Source organism: Polyodon spathula, chromosome 21 (assembly GCF_017654505.1).
Source record: "Polyodon spathula isolate WHYD16114869_AA chromosome 21, ASM1765450v1, whole genome shotgun sequence".
Taxonomy (NCBI): Eukaryota; Metazoa; Chordata; class Actinopteri; order Acipenseriformes; family Polyodontidae; genus Polyodon; species Polyodon spathula.
This window is the reverse complement of record NC_054554.1, coordinates 9,045,922-9,072,932: the sequence shown is the minus strand read 5'-3', so window position 1 is coordinate 9,072,932 and position 27,011 is coordinate 9,045,922. Positions and strand designations below refer to the sequence as shown.

The 27,011-nt window shown below is 36.6% G+C and overlaps 1 protein-coding gene across 5 annotated transcripts in view; it reads right to left on the bottom strand.

The window, feature by feature from the left end:
- gse1 (Gse1 coiled-coil protein) overlaps positions 1-27,011 on the bottom strand; it is a 243,310-nt gene that overhangs the window by 120,645 nt on the left and 95,654 nt on the right. The window contains exon 1 of one of the 5 annotated variants that reach the window (XM_041222062.1): positions 25,218-26,399. The exons of the other annotated variants lie outside the window; for them this stretch is intronic. Coding sequence (XP_041077996.1) covers positions 25,218-25,263 — 46 coding nt within the window. The 5' untranslated portion in view covers positions 25,264-26,399. Of the gene's footprint in view, positions 1-25,217; positions 26,400-27,011 lie in introns of those variants that run through there. 5 annotated transcript variants of the gene reach the window in all.

Here is a 27,011-nt window from a genome sequence, read left to right as displayed (position 1 = left end):
TATCCACCTAGTGGCACTGTGTGCTATGTTAACTATGCAATCAAAAGAACTAGCAATAGTTCTGTACTAAGGAGCACAAGACCAACAACACTTTTATGAGCCTTTAGTATACTGCCACCACAGTGATACCATACAAATAGTATCACAATGGTATAAACCAATATAAACTGGTAATCCATTGCAGTACCAAGGTACCAGATCCATACCTGTTTTCTGTGCAGCATTACATGCTTTAAATCCCTTCTGTTTTTGATAATGCTGTGGTCTGCTAATGTTTCTGCTACAGGGGTTTCGGGAGTCTACGGGAGTCATACACTAGTATTATAATGGCTCCATAGTGTTTTTCCTAATTAGAAATCCAGTACAAACGAGGCAAAACAATAGCCCTTGGAATGAGCTGACATGAGTGATGCTCGAGTGGTTCTTTCCATGGATCAATGCAAACACAGCTCCTCTGCAGCCCAGGCTTGCAGATATGCTTACACTGAGGTCTTGGATTGCATAATTAAATTCACGTTGCCTTTCATCCAGATAAGATAACAGGACAACCTCTGACATGCAACAAATCCAAAACCCTAATCCCAAGCAACAGACACCCAATCAACTGTTTGACTTGGAGCAGGCAAAAGGAAATCCACAGCTGCAAGAAAACTGTATGGACTGTATGAAGAATATTAACCTTGGGGCAGAAGTCACAGGAGTTTAAAATATTTTGTTTTGGGATAGATTACACAGCCTTATTGAAATACATAACAGAGTGCTTCCTTATCATTTTAGTTTCTCAGACTTCCTTTTCACTTTCACTCCGATGAAGCAAACAACTGCTCTTAGCAGCCAGTTAGCCCCAAAAAGATCTGTTAAATGACAGTGGCACTTTGAATAAGCAGCTATATTGTCTTAAAGCACTACTGTATTCACATTACTTACTTGTTTAATATCCGATTTTGTGCTCTGTATGACTTTTTCAGTGTAGATCATTATTTGCCATGTTTACTAACTATACCAGCAAAAAAATGCTAAACAGATTCCTCAAGGATAATTTTCTGAAAAGAGGTGGGGAGGCATATTAGCGTTGCACTGAAGATAACATAATACAGTGTGAGCCTGTGCAACACCGATATGCTTCCACACCTCACTTGAGAAAAAACCTTTCAGAAGCTTGAGTAGCCTAGCAAATAATGAACTTAGCAGACAATGGAGAATGGTAAAGAGCACCCATTACTGGAGAGTAAATGGACCAGTAAATTCAGGTGGGCCAATATGATAAGGATGGCTGAATAAGCAGCTTCCTAAATGTAAAAACAACTCCTCGTAGTTTGAAATGAGCCACCTAATGTGGTAAATACGTTATTCACATTTCCCTTGGTGTTAGCCTACCAGCATATTTGAGTTAAATAAATATGCAGTAAATGGGATTTTACATATGCATGATTTTGTGGAGTGATGATTCCTCTACTGATCACTGCTAGTGACAGCTGCATGAAGAGCCGATAAAAACAAAGACACTAAACGCACTCCCTGTCCCCTCTGCTAGGGAAATGATGGCATTGCATGTAATTGTAGCATCTGTTGGCTCGCTGTCACACGTGGAAGAGAATGCATTTAAAAAAAAAAAATTGTGTATGAAAAAAATGAAATTATAAATTCGAAAGAGATATGAAGCAGGTGCTCTGAGAGCATTCTATTCATCACAACCCCACTTAGTCTGCTCTGCTGCTTTTTAAAACAAACGGTCCTGCTGTAAAACATTGACAGGTACGTATGAATCAATGTCTTTATGAGTATTTTGAGAAGCTCCCTCCATTCTTTCCAAAACAGACCTGGATGTCATCTTATCAGCACAGCAAAATAGAGGTTAATAAATACATTTATCCCGGTTGTTCAATAATTCAGATTTTCCAGCAGTAATAAAAAAAATAAAAAGACATTATGTTATAATTAACCAGGATATTTAAAAAGTAGTGTACCGATATACAAAATGTTGATGAACAAAGAACCTGTGTATCCTCATTATAGTTAAAAAAGGGAGCAATTACAGAGAAGCAAAGGCCTTGTGTCCTGGGTATCTCCCCTTTTCCTCAAAAGGATGCGATAAAATGTTCAGACATCAAACACACAATTCATTTTAATGGAGGCACATCACAGTCGGTCTTATCACACAGGAAAAGAGACACCCAGACCCACTGTAACTGTTTAAGGGGAGCATAAGGAAACACAACTGGTCTTTTTTTCTCAATTTCTTACATGATTTAGGAATACAAATACCTATTTTAACCTTCTTGGACTGGAACATAAACTAAACATATTTGGGATCTTTCCAGGGGTCATCACAGTGTTTTAGCAAAGACAAAATCAGATGCATATCTAACATCTTCAACTTAGTTATTTGTCTAAATAATCTATTTTGTAAAATTGATGTATTTAAAGATTTTTACGAAACATCTGTTTAGTTTATAAATATGATATTCATATTCTGGTGTGAGAAAGTAGTAAAGACATATGGGTTGGACAAAAGAATTGTAACTACCTGACCACATTTAGCACACACGTGTGACTGTTTCACGTGATCGATTATTTGGTTATGCAAATAGGATCTCCCCAGCATTCTGTAATTAAAGCAACATGATACAATCGCAATAGACAGGACAATGGACACCATATACTTAATTGGCTTACATGAGGGGCTCAGTTGGCAGGTGATTCCTTAGCCAGGCAATTACAATTTCAAAGACTGCTAATGGTTAAAGGGGAACTGCAATGCAAATGAATATATAACCATTTCAATACAAAACATGTTGACTAAAGCTTTTGACGCATTTCCATCTTTAAGCAGTATAAAACCATTAAAACAAATTAATAGTTAATGTACTGGAGCTCTCTTCCGTCCTGTCGTTGACTCGCTCTATAGTCGCACACAGTATTCTATTGAGCGTATGTCCCATTCCTATATTATGTAGCCACTGTTTTGTTATGGCCGCCCTTTGCTTGTTTAAAGGCACACAAAAACACTTTTTTGTTGCTTTTTTAACTTTTGTTATTTTTGCACCTGAACGCTTTGCATTCTGACATACTTCGCCCTGCCGGCGTTCCCTGGCGTGGGTGGCTGTCAATGACATGATGTAACAGCGGCGCCAGAAAGGTTCAAATATGGCAGTGGTCTGCGTTTCCAGCTGACCCAGAAAGCTGACACAAAAACTGAAATACTGGCTAAATGCTTTACTTTTTAACAAAATTGGTGCAGCGAGACGCATTTGTTATGTATAAAGAGCATTTGGAGAGCCTTGTTATTTTGAGTACAGTTTCCCTTCAAGGAATTGTAGGTGTTCCTATTAGTTGGTCTAACACCAAAAATGCTTTCAAGATATAGGCTACACAGTATCTAATATGGTTATAGTTCCCTAACATCAATCTACATAGCCTGTAAAAAAAAAAACACAAAAAAGCAAGAATATTTTACTTCTGTTCTCTATTAAAAAATGTACTGTATTTAAGACTATTAGGGGATACTATCCTGCATCACAGATATACTTTAACTATCAATCCACACTGTCTGTGTACAAGGAAGCCCTGACAGCCTCCTCCATGGCTTCTGAAACAAGCACATCACCCTTTAGCACAGAACTATATTATCTAAACATGTGTTATTAACACAATGGATGCTTCAAATGTGTTTAGCTAAACCTGTCTCTTACAAGATCTGCAATTATCTCTGCTCACGTTATATAAGCAGTCAATTATTACATTAAGAGTTTGTTCATCTTGATACACAAGTATTTTTTGTCAGGGGAAAAGGAGGTTTAAAATGAGGTCACGGTATGGTTCACTACTTGAACACCCAACTTGGTGCTCTCTCTGTCAAGCTGTGTCAAACTGTAGAGTACTGTCCTGTGCAGGTTGTGGAGACGACCATACTCAGAGTCATCTTAACTAATGGATTATTTTTATTGTTAAGATCCCCTGGAACACTCTATTAATTTATTCTGTACTTGGATAAGCTAATGGCATTCCAAGCTGAACGCAATATGCTTTAAACACAAAAAGTCAAAACTGCAGGCTGAACTTTTTACCTTTACTGGCATACTTGAGCAAATATTCCCCAACAAATTAATCATTGTTATGATGCTACCAAAACTATATTCCTAATTCACAGGGAGTATACAAATAGGTGGATTAGTCAATGTTGACGGCCTTGGCAGTAGGGCAGTACAGTTATGTAATCCTCTCTCAAATACATGTACAAATGTATTATAGTAATGCCTTTCTTTATCATGTAATTAATTTTCTTTTACTTTTAAATTAATTTTATATTATATAAATATATATATAAATATATATATATAATATATAATATATATATATATATATATATATATATATGGATACGTTATGCCTTATAAATAATATTTATCAGCTTTAGTGAAATATTACAGTATTACAGTATTGAGAGCAGTCATTATGCTGTACTATTTAGGATCTCCTACTTGTGGCTGACTACAGAGCTGGATCTTTAGTTAAATGGTAAGACGTTCGTCTCGGAACTAGATGGCTTCAATTAGCTGAGATTTCAACACAATGTCTTTAAAAGAAATGGGGGGGGGGGGGGGGGGGGGGGGGTGTCACCTTGAACAAAGCCTGAGCCCCTACAACCCCTCATCTGCTGCTATCTTTTCCTCATCATTCCTGGAGTGAGAGCAAACAGTAATTCCATTCTTTAATCAAGCAGTTTGCATGCAGCGGGCACAACATTGGCTACTGTAAAAAGCAAAAGGATACTTTAATGCATCTGGATTGTCAACTAGTTATCTTCGGTTTTTCCATAGAAAACACGTGACTTATGAGAGCATCAATATCTGGCAAATTAAAAAAAAAAGTGAACATGAAATGACCCGACACTCCCACCCTCGAAAAGCTCCTCATAACATTAAATGATGGTTGCAAAAAAGTCGCTTTCTGCCTTCTGCAATCGGGAAGCTATAAATAAAAGAGTGTTTAATGCATTGCCGTGCAGAGCAGAGTCAGGAAACTGTATGTTATTGCATAGCTTACAATGTGGGGCCTGAAACAAGTTCAATGAAGTGATAACTGATCCTTCAAGTGAATTTATGTTAACTGTCTCCTTCCAAAGTCACGGCCTCAGCACTGTAAATAGCAGACTACCCTTCTGCCGCTGCCATCCCTGCAGATAAAACTGTCACCAAAGAGCTTGTACCTTAAGGATAGCACAAACACACTATTCAGTTATCAGGTTTCGGGTGGCATTTCTTGTTCTGCTCAGTTATTTGTCAGCTTCAGCTTCTCAGCAATATATATATATATATATATATATATATATATATATATATATATATATATATATATATATATATATACCTTTACACCGTGGTGAAGCTCGCTCTTGGTTCCTGATCTAGCAAGTGCCAAGGTGGGGTTGTTTTACAAAAGGAGAATCAATACAGCTCATGTTGTTCCTGGCTTTTTTTCTTCCAACAGCAGGCTTGACAGATGGCCGGCTGTGTTCTGTGGAATGATAGCAAGAGAAGGGTCAATGACATATAAGTAGCAGATAGCCTTTAGAAAAAATTATCCACCTACTTAAAATACCCATGATTCCTTGCCAAAGGCCATTAATCACAGAGTAAGGCACTGAGGGCTCTGTCATGCGACTTCATATATGAAGTTGAAATTTTTCTGTGGCAGAGATCTTTGACCCCAGAAGTCAGACTGTGATATCATGTCAACCGAGGGGGGGTAAACAAGCCTACCTTTGAACTAGAGAAGGCTGTGGAGGTCAAAAGATAATGGCCACAATCAAGGTAATAAATTGTCTGAATTATCAGGGAAAATGGCTTTCAGTTTTTTAAAGCTGCATCCAGTTCACTATAAACAAACTCCTTTAGTTCACAAGTAGATTTTCATTTACCAGCTCTTAAAGGTTCACTTCAAGATTGAATGTTCCAATATATTGTAAAAAAAACATCTTCTAATGTTCATGTCATGTCAAAGGATTCATCTTTCACACAGTCAATATTGCAATCCTTTAAATATGGTTAAAGTTAATAGGAAATAACCTCTTTGGAATAGTTACTACATATTATTTGGTAAGATGAATAGCCGCAAACACCCTGAGCCTTTAAATGAAATGCCATACAAACAATATCGGAAATAGTTTGCATCACATTCAGTTATGCACAAAAATCTGTTTACTTCAATAGTTTAAGCTTTTTGAGCTCTGTGCAGGCTCTGGCACTTGTATTTTATCAGAGTGCCGTTATTGACAGCCAACTAAAAAAAAAAATAATAATAATAATAATAATTATTGCATTCTTTTGTTATACTGATAACATTTTACAGGAAGCACGTATGGCTCTGGTACATGTCTTAACACAGGCTTATAAAGTTACAACCTCGAAATATAAAAAGAATGTTAAAACAATACGGGGTATTAGACCTTTAAGACGGGTTTATTACACTCCATAAGAAATGAACTCGCCAGGTGTTAAAATCAGTTTACATTTGATCCTGACGTGGTAAAAGCTCAGAATAATGCGCTGCCTATCATTCATGGTGTAAGCTGGTGATGTTTTTCAAAGGCACTTCCTGCTGATAAAGGTATTGTTTCTAGGATTGGTGAGTGAGAGGTAGGGATCATCTTCTTTCCCTTTATGCTTTTTACAGGATTAACAGCTTTGCATGTTTATGCAAAATCGCTAGGAATAAAGCTGTGACCAATTTAACAACAATGTAAAAAAGACTTGTGTACTGTAGATATTTTTTTGCAGCTTTCATGCAGGAAACATTTGCAAATTACTGTATGCTGAACAGTTTAGTAGAGGTTATATATGTAGAGGAAATTGACAATTACTGTACCTCTGTTAAGTCCAATACAATATTACTTTAATGAATGTAAGCCTGATAAATGTTCATAAAAAAGCTGTTTGTTTTTATTTATTTTTATTTTTTTTACAAAAGCAGTCACAAGTCTCCAGCTGATCTGCTTAATGTCCCAGTCTCCTTTTTACTTCATGTTAATTTCCTTTATTAAATCCCTGAATGTGAATAAAGATCAATGCAATCCGTAACATTGTAAGCATAGAGGTTTAGTTAAATGAAAACTGATTTCAATGAAAATGACTAAAAACAGCAACTGGAGCACTTAAAAGCTGAATTTATGTTCAATGCGATATTAATTACTCCACACCAACAGCAAGTATCAGAGATCATGATAAATCACAGACAACCTAATCATACTTTAGGTAAGGCAATCCGAAAAGAATGATACTCAGTCTTATTTTCTGACATTTTTAAAATGTCAAAACTTCAAGATTAATATGCAAAATTTAGTTTTTCTCATTACCCTAGTAACTGCAGAAAACCAGTTAATTCATAGTGTCAACGAGGTTCTTGTCAGGGATGAGTAGGTACGTGATGTAAACAGGAAGTCATGCCCTGTCACTAACCAAGCAATGCCCAAGCAGAAACCATTTGATCCAGGACCTAATTAATATGGCTAGAATGAAAGTGTTAATCACTGAGCTCTACACTAGCCGAACTGCACTGTTGATCTGATCACTCTGCGTTATGGGGACTGTGCTTGACTGATATGCCAGCAGACAATGGCCCGGAGACACATGAGAAGACAGGACATTCCTCGAGAGAGACAGGGAGAAAGTAGAGAACCTTAATAAAAGATTAACAGAGGGAGAAGTAAAGAAGGGTCATCCATTCCTCTTGGCCTCCCACTAATGTGCCAGAAATGCAGCTCTGCAAGACATTACCCCAGTGGCATCACTACATGAATTCAGCTAAGGTTACTTTACTGCACTTGATGCATTTAAACCCATATTGGTATTATCAATATAGGTGTAAAAGGATTCTTGCTTATCACCCAAAAGACACCAATGTGTTGCTCACAAAGGGTTATGCCAGTCAGGGGGTGTTTTCAGTATTTTAGTGGAACACTAACTGTGCCTGTTTTGTTCCCCCCACTATTATAAAGACTATACAAAACCAATCCAAGAGGGCAGTCACTCTCTCATACATTGAAGCTATCTTGCCACTTCATACTTACCGTCTCCCGATGAGACTGAAGAAACTCCTGATATGGTAGATTGGCAATTGTAATGTATTATTACCTTAAGTAAATGTTTTCTAACAAATCTTGCTCTACTGGGGAGATAGTTAAAAAAAGGCTATGTATATATCTAAATTGAGCACCACACACACACATATATATAATATATAATATACCATATTCCAGGTTTATATGATAAAATGTAATAATAAAAAATATGAGGCGCCAGTACACTTTAGAGATAGTGGATAAATAAATAATAAATAAAAAGGAAAACACCTAAAAAAAAAATGTTATATTGTTTTAAAAGTATAAAAATAAAACATTGCTATATTGTGTTCTGGAGTTTTCAGTAAAGTCAAACTTAAGAATCACAGAATGCATTTTGAAAAGATATCCGTAGTATATATTACCTATTAAAGCCAATCTTGCTGCAAAACATCTATAAAACTAAAGAAGAAAAAAAAAAACAACAGAACCCTCATCTGCTCTGATGTACACTGTGTAGCTAAAATAGTTTTTCATGAAACACAATGAAACAAGTGCCACCCTATTAAATTATTTGATCATTCTCTTTTAACACCCATCAAATTAAACCAGGGGCCTGCCAGAAGTGGCACAGATAGGCATTAAACTTTAATGTGATGTAATGGCTGAGGCCTTGTCCTTTTAAGCAAGAGGGGCCTCTGTTTCTGACCATGTCATTTACCAGGCCCCAACCTTCTTTTTTTTTCTTCTCACATGCAAGTGCTTGCCACCCGCAAAACAAGCAAGAATCTCCCTCTTTTCTTACATGCATCTGGTTTGTATTAGAAAGCAAGGAGCCAGTCAGGCTGAGAGAAAGTAAGTGCCAACTCGAAATGATGTCACAATCAATCCAGGGTGATTCTCCACAGAACCCCAGAACATTAATTCATCTGCACTAAGAGACTTAATGCTGATGCTATCAAAGGGAAAAGCAAGAGACAACAATGTGTTATGGTAATAGACATTTAGAGCCCAAACTGTATTAATTTACTTCCAGAATTGCATTAGGCTTCAGGTCAAATGATCTCAGTTCCCCAGTGGATTTATAAAAATAAAACACACAGCAGTAATGCTAACATTAATACTGTTTTACACTCTGGAGGGGAAAGAATCTAGTTTTCTTATAAATGGAACATTCATTTTATTTAGTTTCCACACGCTTCCTAAAAATGAGAAAATATGTGTGCTGCCGTTACTTAATATGTACTTGAATAATACATTAATGTGAACAAGATTCATTATTCAAAGGCAAATGTCAATATGGATTTGTTTCTTGTTAATCACACAAGTCGAAGGGCTAGGGATTCTAAGCTGGTCGCCATAGTGATTGATAAGTTAACAATACCAAGGCACTCCTACAGCTGCCCATTCACAGTAATTTAGACAAAGCATTTCCTATAATTTCCCATAGTTGACCTTCTGTTTAACCCTGCTTTTGAGTTCTTAACTATTCCTATGCTTTAAGCTTTCACCATACCTTATTGAATGCTGCAGTGCTGCTTTGCTAAGGTATATTGCAGTACACTTTAAAGATGGTGGTCTTTAAGTTTTAGTTTTCAGGGTTGTCGTTTATGACTCGATGGAAAAAAACTCACACTCGAATGGCACTGAATGAAGAAAAGCTATTCAGAAGTAATTGTTAAAGGACAAGATATTAGGTTCCCTGACCATTGTGGTTTAGTTGACTTCCTGACACTTTGCCAGTCTCCATCAAAACCACTGTGTAATCTGTAAAATTTTTATTTAAAAACCAAGTGTCTCTAAAAACCCACAGAAGGAGTCAATTAATTTGCCTCAGAATGTTTAAGCTCACTACTGCCCCCTTGTGCCACTGCATTGCAAACACCAGCAGTATTGGACATCACTTAACACCATAGGAAATTAGTCAGTATAAAAAAACAGATACCACCAGAGAGGGTCATGTAAAGTACAGCATTTTCCTTCTACCTACATTTGAGCACTTTTATGTGAGGGAGGTGGGGGAGTTGCTAATTGAAGTCCAGTTGGAAATGAGATATTTGCAGTATTGAACAACAGAATTATCTTTCTGGGGATAGTTCTTAACATTTCTTCCTCACAAACAAACAATGATTACACACTCACACCATAGCATAAGATATTATTACTGTTCAACTTACAAAATATAATTTAGTGTAGTTCCCAATGACAAACCCTCTGTCCAGGCTGCAGTCTGACACACTGGCCTTGCTGACAAATCACCTGACAGTGTGGGAGGAAGTAGGTCACCCAGCCTTCATGTATACATTGTGTGAGGGATCTTATTCAGTATCTGTATGGTGACATCTCCTAATATGCTCCAACTGTTGTAAAATTATTGTCCTGTTGTTAATTGTTCTTCTCATCTTTGTATTAACATGTTAAATTAATAAACAGCGTTACAAAAAAAAGGTGTAGCTCACTACAGGCACAGTACAGTACAGTGCTTCTTTCAAAGAAGCATGAAAAAGCACTTCACGTGGAGCACTGTCAGACAGCAGTTGTATTTTATTTATATCAGCCATTAATTGTAACTGTTGAATTGAATGTATGTGTAGGTAATTGTGAAGATGCATCACCCTTTTCTTTTAAACGATTGCAAAAAAATATAAGTTGGTTAAAAATACACAAAAGTCACTCTGCGGATGTCTGTGGTAACACACAGTATTCTGAGAATTGAGTGTTTCAGATGAGGTAAGATCGTAAGAAACAAAAGTCCAGTTAGCAACAGCCAATTCTTTCAGTCGCAATACATATGATGATGCATCCATTTTTTTACCTCAGCATTTAATGTTAATGGTGGATAGTAATGGCATGCAAAGTATTTGGAATATTGCGCAGTGGTCAGATATGATAGCACACATCAGGGTGCTCAGTGGATTATTAGGCTTCCAAGCCCATGGGCTGGGAAGCCTATTGTTGTTAAGATTATTATTATGTTTCTTTCTGCCAACAAAACGCTTGAAATTTCACACAGTTGTAGATGCCAAGGGGAACTAATGTACACAGCTGAATGAATGCAATTGGTCACATGGTTTGGCAGCCATATTGGAATTTACGAAAACATTTTGGACAATTTACAAACATCTTGTCGGAAACCACTTATTGCAGAAACTTGATATACATTGTTAGGAATTGTCCAAGATGCACAGTGCTCGAAATGAAGCTAATTGGTTCAGTGGAATGGTGGCCATGTTGGATAACCTAATTAGCACACAAATGTCTTCTTCTCCAAAACCGCTAATCTGATTGAAACAAAACTTGGCACACATGATTGAAATATGGTTTTCTATAAAGTTTGCCTGAATGAAGTTGCTACAGAAAAAAAAAAAAAAAAAAAACATGGCTGCCATGGGCCAATCAAATTTCAGCATTGCTTTAGTTGCATATATTGCGCATAAAACGAACACTGTTGATCAAAAACTCTGGAAACTGGAAAAGTAGTGGAGGCCTATGAGAATAAATATATGCTCTGTTAAAAAAAAAAAAACTTTATATTGACCTTGACCTTTGACCTCCCCATCAGGTTAAATGTAAAACTAGCTTGTAGTGTAGATAGAGTCATGGTTACTATGGAACACAGATAGGAACGCATATGGGTACTATTCAAAAAGGACCTTGATCGTGACCTTTGACCTCTCCTTAAGGTCAAATGTGTTGTTGTTATTAATGTCAAGTTTTTAAAAATGCCTTTTGAAAGAGATGTCTGCAATTCACTGAATGGCAACCAATGGATGCCAACCAATCACAATGCTTAAATTTCACAATAACTCCTTGGAAACCATACAGTTGCTTGCAACTTCACATTTTTATTATAATAGTAAGAATATTCATTCCATTAAAATGGAGGTTAAACAATAAAACCTGAATTTAGTCTAAACATGTAAGTACATTTCTGTCAGTCAGTTTGAGACTGCAATAATTCAACTCACTGAGAAGTGAATCTAAATAGAGATAAGAAGTGTGAGACTGGGTTTGAAACCCAGTTCAGTCATTCTTGTTTCACACATCGATGCCATAAAAAGAAATCTTACCTTCTTGGTCCCTGCTCTGTAGTAATTACACATAACATTGTAATTAGACTAAACAATGAAAGTAGAACAATTTTAAATTTTATACAACACACCGTATTATTATTTTAGAACAGTTTATTGGTTGTGAAAGATATGCCTGATGGCACATGAACAATTGGCAAACAGATATGCCCAACATGAACATGATACTCGACAGATACGTAATACATTCACATTACAATTTGGCCCATGGCCTTATCCATTGGAGCTTGATACCCGTCCCTATGCTGGCCGAGCTAAGATGAATGCAATACAGTGATTAAGAATGGCTCGGCCAGCGGGCAGGACACTTGGGGCCACCTTCCCCGTAGACAAGGCACACTGTAGGGTGGAGGCAGGGAGGAGGAGGACCAAACATGGCAGGGGTTTGTGGGCAGACAGACCTATTTAACTGGTCAAACTGGTAACGTATTAGATTGATGGGTGGAGTCTCCTTCAGAAAGACAACACGTTTCCAATTATAGAACCTGTCAGTTATAAAAAATAAATAAATAAAAAGTTGCTTGCAAAGCACAAGAACAACAAACCATTGCTTTTACAGCAAGAAAGATCAAAGTCTGTGTTCAACTCCATCTGCGCTACAATGCAAATGCTGCAACCAGATTTGTAAAGAGTTCAAATCTGATAAGACTTGCAAAAAGTCATCCTGATAAAAGCTGGTTTAGTCTGCTTTTTATTTCATTGAAAACCCACAGTAACAATAAGCAAATGCAGACTATAATGCTCCAGCAGTATGTGTAGCATACACTTTTGTGTAAATGGACTGTCCCTCATTATGCATTACTGACATGTATACTGTAACATATAAAAGCTGTATCTCCCTGTTGCAAGCAAGTTTCAGTAAGACTTTGATAGAGGGCTAATTTTGGTTACTGAATTTCAGGATATCCACCAAACATTTCCCAGAAGGAATTAGAGAAAAAAATGGTCATATGTATCCCTTTAGAAAAAACTTCAACAGCTGGTTGAATCTGTTTTATGGCAGATGTCTTTCCAATTTACAGGTTTGAGTTTATACAGTATAGAGAATAATACATGACAGGATGCATACTTTTCTACAGTAATTACAACAAGTGACCCTTTACGGACTGTTCCTTATACTTTACCATGTCTACAATACATGATATGCAAAGCCATATATTTCTGTGTGAGGTACTTTGGTGGTTAAACAGTTAAAAAAAAACAGTTCAAGTAGATACAGGCAAGTGTTCCGCCACAAAAAAATAACCAAACAAACACCTGCTGCACTTGCTGTAGAGGAACTCTTTGATGTCACGTGACTGTGGCCTGGTAGCTCACAGAGTGATTATTATCAGGAATTTGCAGACTGGCTGCGTGAGAAGCAACAACAGGTGACAAGCAGCCCTCGAGAAATACTGAGGGGTTTTGGAGGGAGCAAATTTTTGTGCCGGTGTGTGAAACTACAGTACCTGTAGGAAATATAAACAAACTGGACAGTAAACAAAGTCACGGGAAAAACACAATTAAGAAGGATTCCAAATGAAAGCTTTATAAACTAATATGACTTCTGATATATATATATATATAAAAAAAAGTTTTCATACTGCATACAACCTACTTTAATTCTGTCACATGTGATGTTTTTACTGTACTATGCTGTTGCCATGTTTTTTGTGATTACTAAAAACAAATATTACGTATAGACAGACATAAATATCCAAAAAAACAAAAAACAACAAAACAAAACCTTAAACCATGCTGTAGCTTCCTTTCTTGTATCGAAATTGGTAGATAGCCTGTGTTATGATACTGGATGTAAGTAAAGATCTGTGTGTAATGTGATGTGATTAACTCTGATTGTGTGATATAGATCAAGTTACTCTGGCGTCTGTGCTAAATAGAATCAATGGCATTAAACCCAGTGACTCACACGGGCCTTGCAGTCCACTGCAAGCTCTTCAGACATAGGCTTTCTACAATCAAAACAGAGGATCAGACTTGTAACACAACAGCTTGTATCAGAGAGATAAAAAAAATACACCACAAAAGAAACGGTTCACAGTTGCAACAGCTTGTTATGTTGTGAGTAGCAGTAACTACGCTAATGTTTTGATAATATATTGCCATTTTTCCTTCACATCTCAAACACAGGACTGAAAAACACCTGCCATGACACTGTTAATGTGTATGACCACGAAGGGCCCCCAAGATGCGAGAAGCTTGAAGAAGGGGATTAAGTTGTTCTGGAAGAAATGTGTGCAACCATTCTACAATCATTACTTCTGGTGTCTAGTCAACAAGACCTGACAGAGCTCATAGAAGACTAACCCAGGAAAGAAATGGTATTCTTCAGTGTTTCAATTTTAAACACAATAAAAATGGTATGAATATTTAACACTACATTGTCTGAATACGAGAATGCACCTGCCACTGAATATGCCTGGAATACTTCATCACGTACAGTATGAAATGGAAAAACACGTTCAGCTATTTCCTGTTAGGCATGTGTACAAACCACCAGCCGGTATTAGACACAGTGCAGAGGTTTTCTTTGGCACCCTTTCTTTTGGTCGGATGAGGAAACTACTGTAAACATTAAATAGAAGTATTACAGCTAAAATAAAAATAAAAAAAAACAGATGAATATAATTTAGATCTTTTATTTAACATCATGATGTAAGCAAAGAAACTGGAAAATGACAGTTTTTCGTAAAGAAAATGGAAAACAAAAAAGTGGTATGTAATTCAATATGGTAACGTAACAATTTTCAGCAGGTTTCACTTGACTTTATGAAGCAAAATTAGTTCATTCTATATAGAGGGTGATGCAACACTTTTGGCCATCGCTGTAAAACACCCAGACATAACAATCCATTGGGTGTTCAGTGAACCTCAATAGTAACACTTTTAAGTATAGTAGATGAATCCTAACGTTTACTGCAGGAACACCAGCCAGGTGAAATGTTAGTGTAAACTTTTTCCACTTTATGGCAAGCAGGTTCAGAACTCCATAATTTGATTTCTTGACTACATACATGGTGGGATTGAATCTGAAAAAGTGGTTATACTAGTATATCTTACCTGACAGCAGTACTGTACATGTATTGTGATATGAAGTTGCTAAACCTGCTGGGTTAAAAAAAACAAATCTACTTTTTTCTACAGTGAATAAATATAAATTTCTGAGGGAATATCTTATATCTCTTTGCGCTGCATATTAACTTTTTAAAAAAATACTGTCAAATCCTAATGTTTTTCATGATAGAAGTAGGCTATGGGCCATATTTACACATATTTAATTCATGCGTTCCACTTATATGATTTTAATTGTGCATTTTGATATATTAAAACAAGTTTAATATTCATGACACTGTTTTTTACTGGGGTCATTCCAAGTGTAAAAATATGTGCCCTAGATATGTGTTTTTATGTTAACTCTATATGCATCCACTTCAGAATAATGCAGCAATTTGAACAGTCTCTGTATAGAGGAGTGTCACTGCAGTGAATTACATGAAAACGAAACTACTGCATTTAAGGTTGTGGGTGAACAATGAGAAGCCTTTAGTCTTGCTCCACCCTTGATCTTTTCTGGATTTATATCAGTCTGAACTGTTTTTTTGGGTTTTCACTTTCAGATCCCAGATACCCTCTACACTGAAGTTTCATTCTGAGACAGATCAAGATATAAAACAAATATATACAAACTAGCGAATAGCAAACATACCACAAGTTTAATATGACTGTACTGCAACCCTGACTGTACTGCATCCCATTGGGTGGGGAGGTCAGCCTGATCTCCCTGCAATTCACACGCAGAAGCAAAGGACAGCACACTTTTTATAGAGGACAGTTAGCAATCATGCTCTTCCTCCAAGCAAACAATATTTGTACAGCCATCTCTGCCAATAAACATAGATTATTGCTCCCTGTTTTAAAAAAGGAAGCTATTTACTGTATTACTGCAGTGTCTTATCTTATTTCTACATGTTCAATATGGCAACACACATTGCAGTTGCTTTGGCACAAAGAACAAAGCAGCTGCTAGATAGGAAAATTAGGCAGTATAAAATATTGTATTATTCAAAGGTATCTGTGATAAACCCTGTCCACAAAGGCTCTTTTTTTCAATATGACTGAATTTATGACCTAAACCGATCTGCTTCCTTTATTCAAGTACTGTATTCAAAGGCCAGAGAACAAGTGGGAAATCAGTAGATTTATTTTAAAAGATGTCAGTTCCCAAGACACTATCATGGATGAGAAAGAATTCAACAATGATGTGGTGACTTTGTTCCTTAAACAGTATTTTGATTATTGAAGAAGTGGGTTTCATTTAAAGAAATATGTCATAGTGGTTGAATATTCTGCTGTTTCTTTTTTTTCCTGCACTGTGAATAGTTTTCTTAATAACAACTTATATTTTCTTGTTGTGTATTGGCAAAACATGAGACAGTCTCAAGAGCTACTTTGTTTTGAAATATTGTACAAAAAAAAAAAATCTATGTTTGCAGTGCTAACCAAAGTATATTGAAGCACACAAACTGGTCCTTCTGTTGAAGATCTCTTGGTTCTTTGCACTGTTTATGTATTAATATTTGAAATACAAAGTTGCTGTTGCCTGGTACCTAAAAAATCTCAGCACAGTAAAAGTATTTTATAAAGATTGTAAGAGGTAAGAAAGGGGTTTTTAATTGTTAGCACTCAAATTTTAACTGATAACTGATTTGTGCAGTTATTTGTCATTAGGAAGTAGCTTGTAAAAACGAAATAAATTTCTGGTCACTGTATATAGGCTACAGAATACAATACCTGGAATGAAGCCTAACCACAATGTTTGTGACTGTTTTGCTGAATTATAATAAAAATTGAATGATAGGTTTATTTACTACTCAGTCTTAATTGATGAGTCAGATTGCTGTGAATATTTGAAAATGGAATCTGGAACTTCTATGTAGGTCAATCAAATGTACACATAAAAGGGTCATCTTTCTGCATTTTTATCCATAATCAGTTTGCATAATGTCACATAGATTACACCTGCTTTTTCATGATCCTAATGCATACATAATTCATTAAAACAGAGCAGGGATATAGGCTCCATACCATACAGGAATACATCCCTCTTTCTCATCTCCCTCTCCAGAGTCTTGGGAATTATGTAAATCTGTGTGAGGATACATTGTAAAGGACTGTTCAAAATCACTTGTGGCTCCACTTACCAAATGATCTTCAATGACAATGCAGTTACAACGAAATGGGCTACTTGCATGCCACACCAAAACCAGTAATGGCAAACCAATGGATTTGGGACATATATTGCACATACATATATTGATATGGTAGAACAATAATACTAATGTTACACTTGTACTGCAATGGGCTACCAGCAGTATTGGACCATTCTATCAATTGTGTGCTCATACAATTACGCTCAGGTAATCTCCATACTTCCTTGGTCATTTCACCTGAGCAATGTGAAGTTCTTTCCCTAGTCTAGTACCAGATATGATTTTTTTTTTTAAATAGCTAAATACAGTATGTGCTACTTTAGACCTTCACAGCAAGTGGACATGCACGACAAGTAAGGTTTATAGAATTATTTTATTAGCTAGAACCCCTTTTAAAAGAAGCTTTTTTTAGAGGCTTTTTTTTAAAGAGAGAACTAAATCCTAGACAAAATCAGCTATTTTTTTTTTTTTTTTTTTTTTTTTTTAAATATGACTTAAACATTACTTTTTCTTTACAAGGCTATAGACACAGCAGTATCCCCCAAGAAACCACTGTCAGGCAGCGGACTTCGTACCTTTGCACACACTGATACCTGCAATATTTGTTCATGAAAGGGTGCCTGACAATCTGAGACACCAGGCAGCCTAATCTGTAAGCAACCTGCAGCTTCAAAGATAATAGGCTACCTCTCACTGCTCCTGTTCAGGATGTTCCTGGAGGTGATGACAGGAAGAATTCCAGGAAAAGCAGCACGTTTTTTTTTTTTGTTGTTGTTTTTTTAACAGTCAGCTATCAGCCTGAATGCAGGCTGCTGTAATAACTAAAAGGAAACACACACAAGTGGCTGTGTGTTTTACAAATAACAGAAACACTAATCTGATTAAACCACTGAAGAGCAGAGCATGAGTACAAGCCAGGGAGAGGTTTGTTAATGTGAAACCTTTCATAAACTAATAACTCCACTTTACTCCCTTTCACATCTAAGTTAGTGAGTGAATCCCTCTTGCTTTGCCTTCCTTCAGTGCGTAAGCGGAATGCGATTTCACATTGATCACCTGCTTAACCCTCTTGTTTATGCAAATCCAGCAGATAAGTTATATGTATTTATAAGATATAGTTGTATTTAGTGAGTAGTGTCTTTCCCTTGGTGGATTACATTACATGATATTGAAAACAAGTTATTTGTTGCATGCCTTAGTCATGCAATACACACAAAAAGCAAATATCAAAGAGGAATTAACCCCTGATTTAGAGATACGACTCTTATTTTCTTATTTTTTCATTTTTTTTTAGCTCAGAATTTCAAGTGTTTCAGCAAAATAAGGCGTTTAGACAATAAAGCTGATGGACTTTCTGTTTTGTGCAATTCCATAGCATGCAAAAAGCAATGTGAACCTAGACTAAGGCGGTTTTCTTAAGGAACTCTTAGACACACAGGGATAGGCACATCATGAAGGAACTCTGTGTGAAGGAAATGAACCATGTGACTTGCCCTATATAAGTAGGTAGCAGTCAGCTGTTAGTAAGCAGTTTTTGAAAGATGGAGAACATTGGAATCATGGACTACATTCTGGCAGAGTGTTTCAGAATGATAAAGTTTGAAAGTGGTTGCTCAACTATTTGGGGCATGACTATACCTGACTGCAGCTGTACCACTGTATCAAGCACTATTTCCGATAACTAATTAACTGGAATTAAAGACTGGCTCACTCTGCTTCAGTTTCAGTCATCTATAATCTTGCTATTATAATTTCAGTTTCCCAGGTAGACAAAAAACGATGACTACTTTACATATTATCTCATACAACACAGCAGGCAGTATATCCACCTGATGGTTAACCTGATAAAAGTGATTATAAACTCAGATACCATCATCATGTGTTTGCAATTCCTGTCAGTCAGGTGACAACAATTGCTCGATAAAAGCCTCCAAGCATAAGGAATTTGAATGGCCTTTTGTGGAAAACACAAAAAGAAAGAAATACTTAATTATGAGGCTGGACTTGATTATGAACTGTTGTTTTCTATATTTGTGGCATGTACCATCTCTCCAGTTTCCAGTTTCTTGGCTTTTCTGCATTGTGTTTTGTTATTGTTTTTTTGTACACACTGTCTGTCCATAACATTCCAATTAAACTTCATAAGGATTTCATAAAGGGACTCCCCAATCTGAAAGTGATTTATTCATGTCATGGTGGTATCCATGGTTCAATAATTTGAAAGCTTCATGAAGTGTTGCAGCTCTCCTTGTGTCATACAGCTCTCCGTGTGTCTGCTTGTGTCATACAGTGTTTCTGGGATTTCTCTTTCTGAGGTAAAGTTAAATCAGCCCCAGAGCTGGATTTGAAGTGAACAAGGGGGATACTTACTGCTTCTGACCAGGCAATAACTCCCACTAAATCCTATAATTTCACATATGACTGGCATGTCTTCCAATGCTCTTCTGGGTCAATTAGACTGTGTGTGGCCTTTTTTAGCCTCCACAAAGCTGTAATCAATTGCAGGCAAGTTAGAAAAATACCATTGCAATACGAGTTATAGTTATAGAGACCAAAATGCAAATTCCACAATTTTTTGTTAACAGAAAATCTAACTGCTCATCTTATAAAACCACTCACACTTCAGAGTCTTACATCAACCTTCCCAGTTGCATTGCACAGTGCTATTTTACTTTCACAGAATATGGAACAAATTGCATTTTGGTGTGACAACCTTGATAAAACTAGCCCTATGTACATTAACTTGACTAGAACAGACTATATCAGACTTTGACATTACCAGCAATGGTGAAATAATGGATAAAGGTAACACATATGGTATCATGATACTGCAATGGATTACCAGTGTTACCACTGTGCAAATATGAAAATACCATTCTACCATACACTGCTTGCCTTTGTGTCCCTTATTTAAGATCATTTGCAGAGGAAAGCCATATACCACAGATTCCATTTCTTCATTTTTATTATGATATCAATGTTGAAAAGTGTTCACTTCTTGCATTAAAAAGTTAATTTGCATTAAAGTGAGGATCAGGGGCGTCTGTGATGCTGAGAAATATACCCCTTTTTCATTGAAATTGAAAATCAGGTAAAACATGAAAAATAATCAATGGTTAGGGAAAAAAAAATCCATATTAGGATAATGCATCAACCTGATTGACAATCTTTACCTTTTATTAACCAAAGGCAGCAGTATTCTCCAATTGTATAAATACTGTAAAATAATATATATAAGTATGCTTTTTGGTTTTGTCTGGTATCAGGAGGTGGTAAGATTAAAAGGGGTCTATTCAGCAGAAGTCAGATAGAAAGTGTTTTACTTCAGCTGTTGAACAGCCAGTAGGCCCGATTACAGCTCCAAAGAAAGCCACACAACAGAGAACAGACTTCATTCACAGACTGCTTTCCTCCAATCAATCGCAGTGTTTTTACATGGAACATGTTTCAGGCTTAAGCACATGCTTCGCCAGTGGATTAACAAGGAGAAGCCACACAGCTCTGAGCTTTGTGCTTGCAGCTCTCTCTCTCTCATGTGCTGAATTAGGAAAACCGCATAGCTCTGGTCTGCAGTGGGTTTTCCTTTATTTCATTTAACCCACACTCAACACAAGAATCCTCATACTGTGAAAATAATCCCAACTCTCAAGGCAGAGAGTTTAAAAATGAACACCCATGGTTTTACATGGCTGGGTTTGATGCTGATTCACACTGGAAGGTCATGGGTTACATAATATCAGCCAACAAGTCAAAAGTGAGAACTCAAGGGACAGGCTAGACACACTTGTGTGTAAATTAACCCAGCTTTCTGGGAAACATAAACCACTAGTCTGAATGAAACTGCTGGAGGTATAAACACTAGTACTAATAGGTTAAGCATTGGGAAACCTGTTAGGACTCAGAACTCAGCACCTCAATACGCAGCACCTGAGTTTTTTTTTAGGAGTAGAGGTGCAGGGATTGAAGGCAGTAAATGACTGAAGATGCAAGAAATAATTGTATTGTAAATTGTAAAGTATTCATCACTGTTACGCTGTGGGAATTGTATTAGTGGTTAGGTTGCCTGTGAGCCTTTATTTGGGTTTATCACAGTACATAGCGATTCAGTATATTGTAGGATATACTGACTTGGAAACTCTGTTAAGTTTAAATTAAGTAGGGCAGTGAATATCAAACACTGGACTGTCAACAAAGTTTGCTGCTCTGATACAATAGAATGCTAAATTATGGAAGAATGTATAAAGAGACACCAACTACATACTTTATTGTGAAATTACAATGGAGAGACATGTCAGCTTATGGAATGTTGTGTTCTTTCAATTTACATTCTATGGCGCAACACCTACAGGATATATAATTTGTAACTTTGCGCCTTCAATTTACCAAGTTACAGAGCTGTGTCCACCTGCAGTGTAATAAACGTGATACAGACAGTTGAGTTCATTTCCTATCTCACTTACAAAGAAGTTCTCTGCTAAATGACACAAGTGACACAGAGCCCTAATCAAAAAGGCAATACTCAATGAAAGTCTTTTTTTGTTTGTTTTGATAGCTTAAATACATTTTGATATTAATGGAACCATTCCTAACTGCCGTTGGCCTCTCTGATAACAGTCTAGAATAGTTTTGTAAATTCAGAACTTTATTTACAAACAGAACTGGATGAGTAGCACTAAAGGAGACTGATCCAGCGATGGCTTTATTTATGTAAACAGTGCTACACTGTAATTACATACTACACTGTGCTTTTCCATTATTATTATGTTGTTTTGAAAGACACATTGTACTTTAATGGTGGTGTTTTCAAACCAAAACACAAATAAACAAACAGACAAAAAAAAGCTGGAGTTTGCTTGAAATGACACGACTGACCCATCTGTTGACATATACAAAAGCAATAAAGCACCACGCCTCCTCCCTCTACAAGTCATAGCATAACCTCTACCCACCCCACTAGAGACTCTAATAACCATGGCGTCTTGCCAAAGCCACTGTCTCCTTGCTAATTCCCTCAGCCCTGGAACCATTGCACTTTAACAGACTTTTTAGAACAAAATGCTGGTTAAAAAAAAAAGACTCTTTTTTTTATTATTATTTTTTAGGATATCCAGTCAGCTTATTAGAAAATGATAACAGTTGCGTGTCTCTCTGCCAAAAGTGGTTGTGTGGAAAGATTTAGGACTGTGCAGCTGTCCATTTCCCATTGTGGAAGGATACTTCATAAACATGCGACTTTTGGAGTTGGAGCCAATCTGTAGCCACGCCAGCACAGGCAACACCTTACTGTCTTTCATTCCTCAGATTTCTCTTTGCTATCCCCAGCCAAATTCTTTAGGATTATTCTATACTTTCCTTTTCTGAAGACAGGTAAGAGTCTGCAGTTGGGCTCTACAACCTGCTTGCTCTCATACACAGCGCATTTAAAACTGCAGTGTCCCACAAGTGTGTTTTACATTGAAATGCAACTCCTTAGTGCCAGTTTACTCCCATATTTCTCTCTATCATAGGTCCTGTTAACAGTCCCATTTGTATATATTCCTCAAGTGCCAGAGAGAATGAATCCTGAACAACTAAACTTAATCGAATCAGTGCCTTTTAGTGAGCAACTGGCCCTACACCTTATTGACAGTGTTATGGCAGATGTTTCTTTTCAACCCTGTACATGTACAGTACTGTATAACATAAATGGCAAGCATGCATCTGACTAAAAGAAATGTTATACCCATTGAAAAAAAGAGCTTTGAAAAAAAAAAAAAACAACTGGAAAAAAACCCCAGTCTGTCTGCTTTCATAAAGTGAGCTTTCAGAGAGCTACACTGGGAGTAGAGATCAAGAGGCTTTCTTTGAAAAAGCTTCTGGGTATAGCCGCTGCATTCACACTTTTAATTAGTATGACATGATTTCCGGATGTACACACAGCTAAATTGCAGTTTACTTATTTATAGCTGTTGCGTTTGGTTTTGTCTTGTAAACAACCTGAATGATAAATATAAACAGCCTACATTGTGCTATCATTATGAGGTGCTACATCACTACCTCATCTTTAATAAAAGGTTGCTTTCCAGCTGCCCTAAAACCATAAACAAATTGTATTACAGCAGGCCGCTTAGAACTGTGAAGAATACAGTTTATATTGTAGCATCACTTGTTCTCTGTAGTATATATTAATTGATAAGGTATATAAAGGCTACCAAGTCTGTAGGGTGCAATGCAAAGCTGCTGTGGAAAATAACACGTCTTTCTAATTGATCTGAACCATTCTGCCGATGGAAATGGCATTCATATCAGGAAGTTAACACATTAAAAGTGATAGGTGTCAGTTACAGAGCCCTTTATAACCGATGGTGGTGTTCTAAGAATCTTATTGCCCGTTTGCTGTCAGGCTTCATCCAGTAGAAAATCATTTAAAGCAGTATTGTGTGTAACATAACCCATTATGCTGTATATCACTGTTACCCTTTTAAGAGTTACTATGCTTCTTGTACATTACTGTAGTCCCTTTAAGAAACCTGTGATCTGTGAGTTCCACGTAGCTGGAAGGAAATGGTCATGTACCAATAACAACAGACCTGTCTCTGAAGCAGTTATTTGTATATTTGCTTCTTGTTAAACATATTAATTTCAGCATGCACATGTTCTATATGTGCGAATGTTGTTCATCTAGCTTTTCAACTAAAGGTGGTTTTATTAAAAAAAACGTCCATAGTTAGGCATTTACTAGAAAGCAGTTCCTGTTGACCAGTTTATTCACAGTTTGTCTTCTGACGTAAACAGTAGTTGTGAAAGATGCAAACAAGTATCTTCCTTGGAACTAGTATTAGTTACAAAAGCTTTCTCCTGTTACCACTTGTTTCAGTAGATTAATATAAGATATTATACAGCCCTGCTCTAACTCAGGAAGCAAAACATAAATAAAAAAGGGGGTCGTTGAACTTTTACAATTTTACAGGAATCACCAACTTCTACTTTCAACATGACCATTTATGGTAACCTTCTTTTATTAATGTCAAAACTATTTTTAAATCCATAGGAACACCTTTATTGTTTCTGATCTGTCCAATGATATACAGTACATTCTTTACATCATGTTTACATTGTACAATCTGTTCAATCATATGAAATACATTCTTGACATCCTGTTTTGAAGAGTCCACCTTGGCATGGTTGTGTCAGTATCTGGAATGTCATATCTGACAGTCCACTATACATCATTTAGATGTCGTCACAATTTATAATCTATAGAATTAACTCATTTTGCTTGTAAAGTTGAATGAAACCTGTTGAATAATGTTATGTTAACATACTGAATTACATACCAGTTTGCAGTTTTCGCCGTACAAAAAACTGACAAAAACTGAAAAAATTCACATTTTGAAATCTGACATGAAATACTGTACTACCATTATGGCCCACGGTAGGCACTTGCAATATCATTTTGTAGTTTCTTTGATTACATGATCTTATATAAAATACTTAAATATATATATTTTTTTTTTTATTTTTTTTTTTTTTTTTTTTTAATTATGTCTCAATCCTAAAATTTTAACTGATGCAAAACTATTGCCCATAGCTGTAGGGGGATAAAACAGACTTCAGATATAAAGATACAAGTAAACACTACAACCTGCTTACTTAACATACTGTACACATGCTTATAACAACTCAAATGTGTAACACAAGCAACTACCAAAGTATCAATAGTTAATTACTTCATAATGAAACTGGACACTAATGATTGATGTGTGCAGTATTTACACATGTCCTGCATGACTTATTGGAACGGCAAGCCTATGCTTGTTATTCTGCAGATAGACAAACACAGACCACAATCAAAAAGAAAAGAAAAAAGCCTCTTACCATGTTTAAACATTTTCCATCCCCTCTCTCTACTGGTATAATCCATTACTTTGTCTGAACACCGTAGCAGAGCAGGCAGCTTGTAGTGCTTTTTTTTTTTAAGTCCCGAGCTGTTTCAAAGAAATATGTTCTTTCTCTGATCTCCAACAGCAACGCACAATAAAAAAAAAGAGAAGCAAAATGACCTTTCTGGTCTAATCTCGCTAGTCGATAAGACAACCAGTTCCGTATGAGAGGCTAAACTCCTCCACTCAACACTTCCTGATTTCTGGACTGGATTGTGGTTCCACAAGATGCAGTTCCAGCATTCAAGCTACTCCAAATGTGACTCACTCAGCCCTCCTTCATTAATTCATTTAAGTCCAATGATGAAAATGCCCTTCCAGGGAGAGCAACAAAGCCATGCTGATTATAAAAAATAATCCTTTTTAAATTGCTTATTATCAGATAACAATATGTAACTCCTTACACTGCCTGCACTGTATGTTCCCCTCCTTCCACCAACTGACGAGTTGCAACTGTCACAGCCCCATATCAGCACAGTACACGTCTTTCTAACCTTATCTACAACTTAGTTTCACTTTCCCTTGCTCAAAAGTTATTTAATCTCAGTACAATTTCTCACATCGTACTGCTGGCTCTGCAAGTGAATGAGTAAATGAGTAAAAGGTAATGCACTGCTGTTAGAGAGGTTCTGGTACTGTAGTTTTTCAACTGGTCCTGCAGATTCAAGAGGATAGTAAGGCTAATTCAAGAGCTGGTTATGAGCAAGAAAAGCTAGTCCATTTGTATATTTGGTGTTACCTTGAGATACACTGGGATGAAACTTGATATGTACATTCCCAAATAATATACACATGCCATACTTTTATAAAGCAGCAAGAAAATGTGTCTCTCAATTCACAACTATCGCTAGTCCCCCTCACCCCCTTTTGTAAGTGTCGCTGATTAGTCCAAAAGGCGAACCACTTTGTGAATATGTCACCTGAAAAATGTTTAGTAATCAAGTAAGCATATTGAAATGTCATCGCTTCTTCTTTCTAGGTTTCACACAGCAGTGAATCTTGTGTTGTGTGCAGTGTTTTCATATCATTCACTTATTTACAATAATATGTCTGGAACAGGAACCTTGTCTGCAAAAAGTCCCTTGCTATTTTTTGTTTTCTTTTTAACACACAGTTCAAGGAATTATTGCTAAAAAGTGCAGTAAAAAAAACTACCACAAAACCACATGTGGTGAAAGATGATGGGAAGGCCCCTACACATCGGCAGCAGGAAGGAAACCCACCACTGAAGCAATGTTGAGTTCCCAGAACTCTCAGGAGCAGAAGTGAATGCTGATAATGCCTTTACATGTCACACGTTCAACCCCCATAAATAATGCTCTGAAACTATGACATGAAAAGAAGCCTGAGACTCCTCTCAAATTCTGAATTGAAAAAAGTGTGACATACAGACGAACGGAGAGACAGACACCTCCATATATTCCCAGAATCTGATACTCTCAATAAATTATGCAAGATAATGTTAATAGTTTCATGACAATTGGATAAGTGGTTCTCCATATGCAAAATGTAAGTGTGACATACAGTACATATAGTATATGTGGATGTAGATACGTACAAACACATTCACAGTATCCTCTTCCCAGGGGTAATAAATCCAATGACAAACATTTGAACTTTTTCAATCAAGACATATATGGGGAACTGCATATTAAAAAGATGAAGGAAAGCCATCTGAACAGCTCTGCCATTGCCTTGGCTTTGTCATCATGGTAACTGCATTGTCATT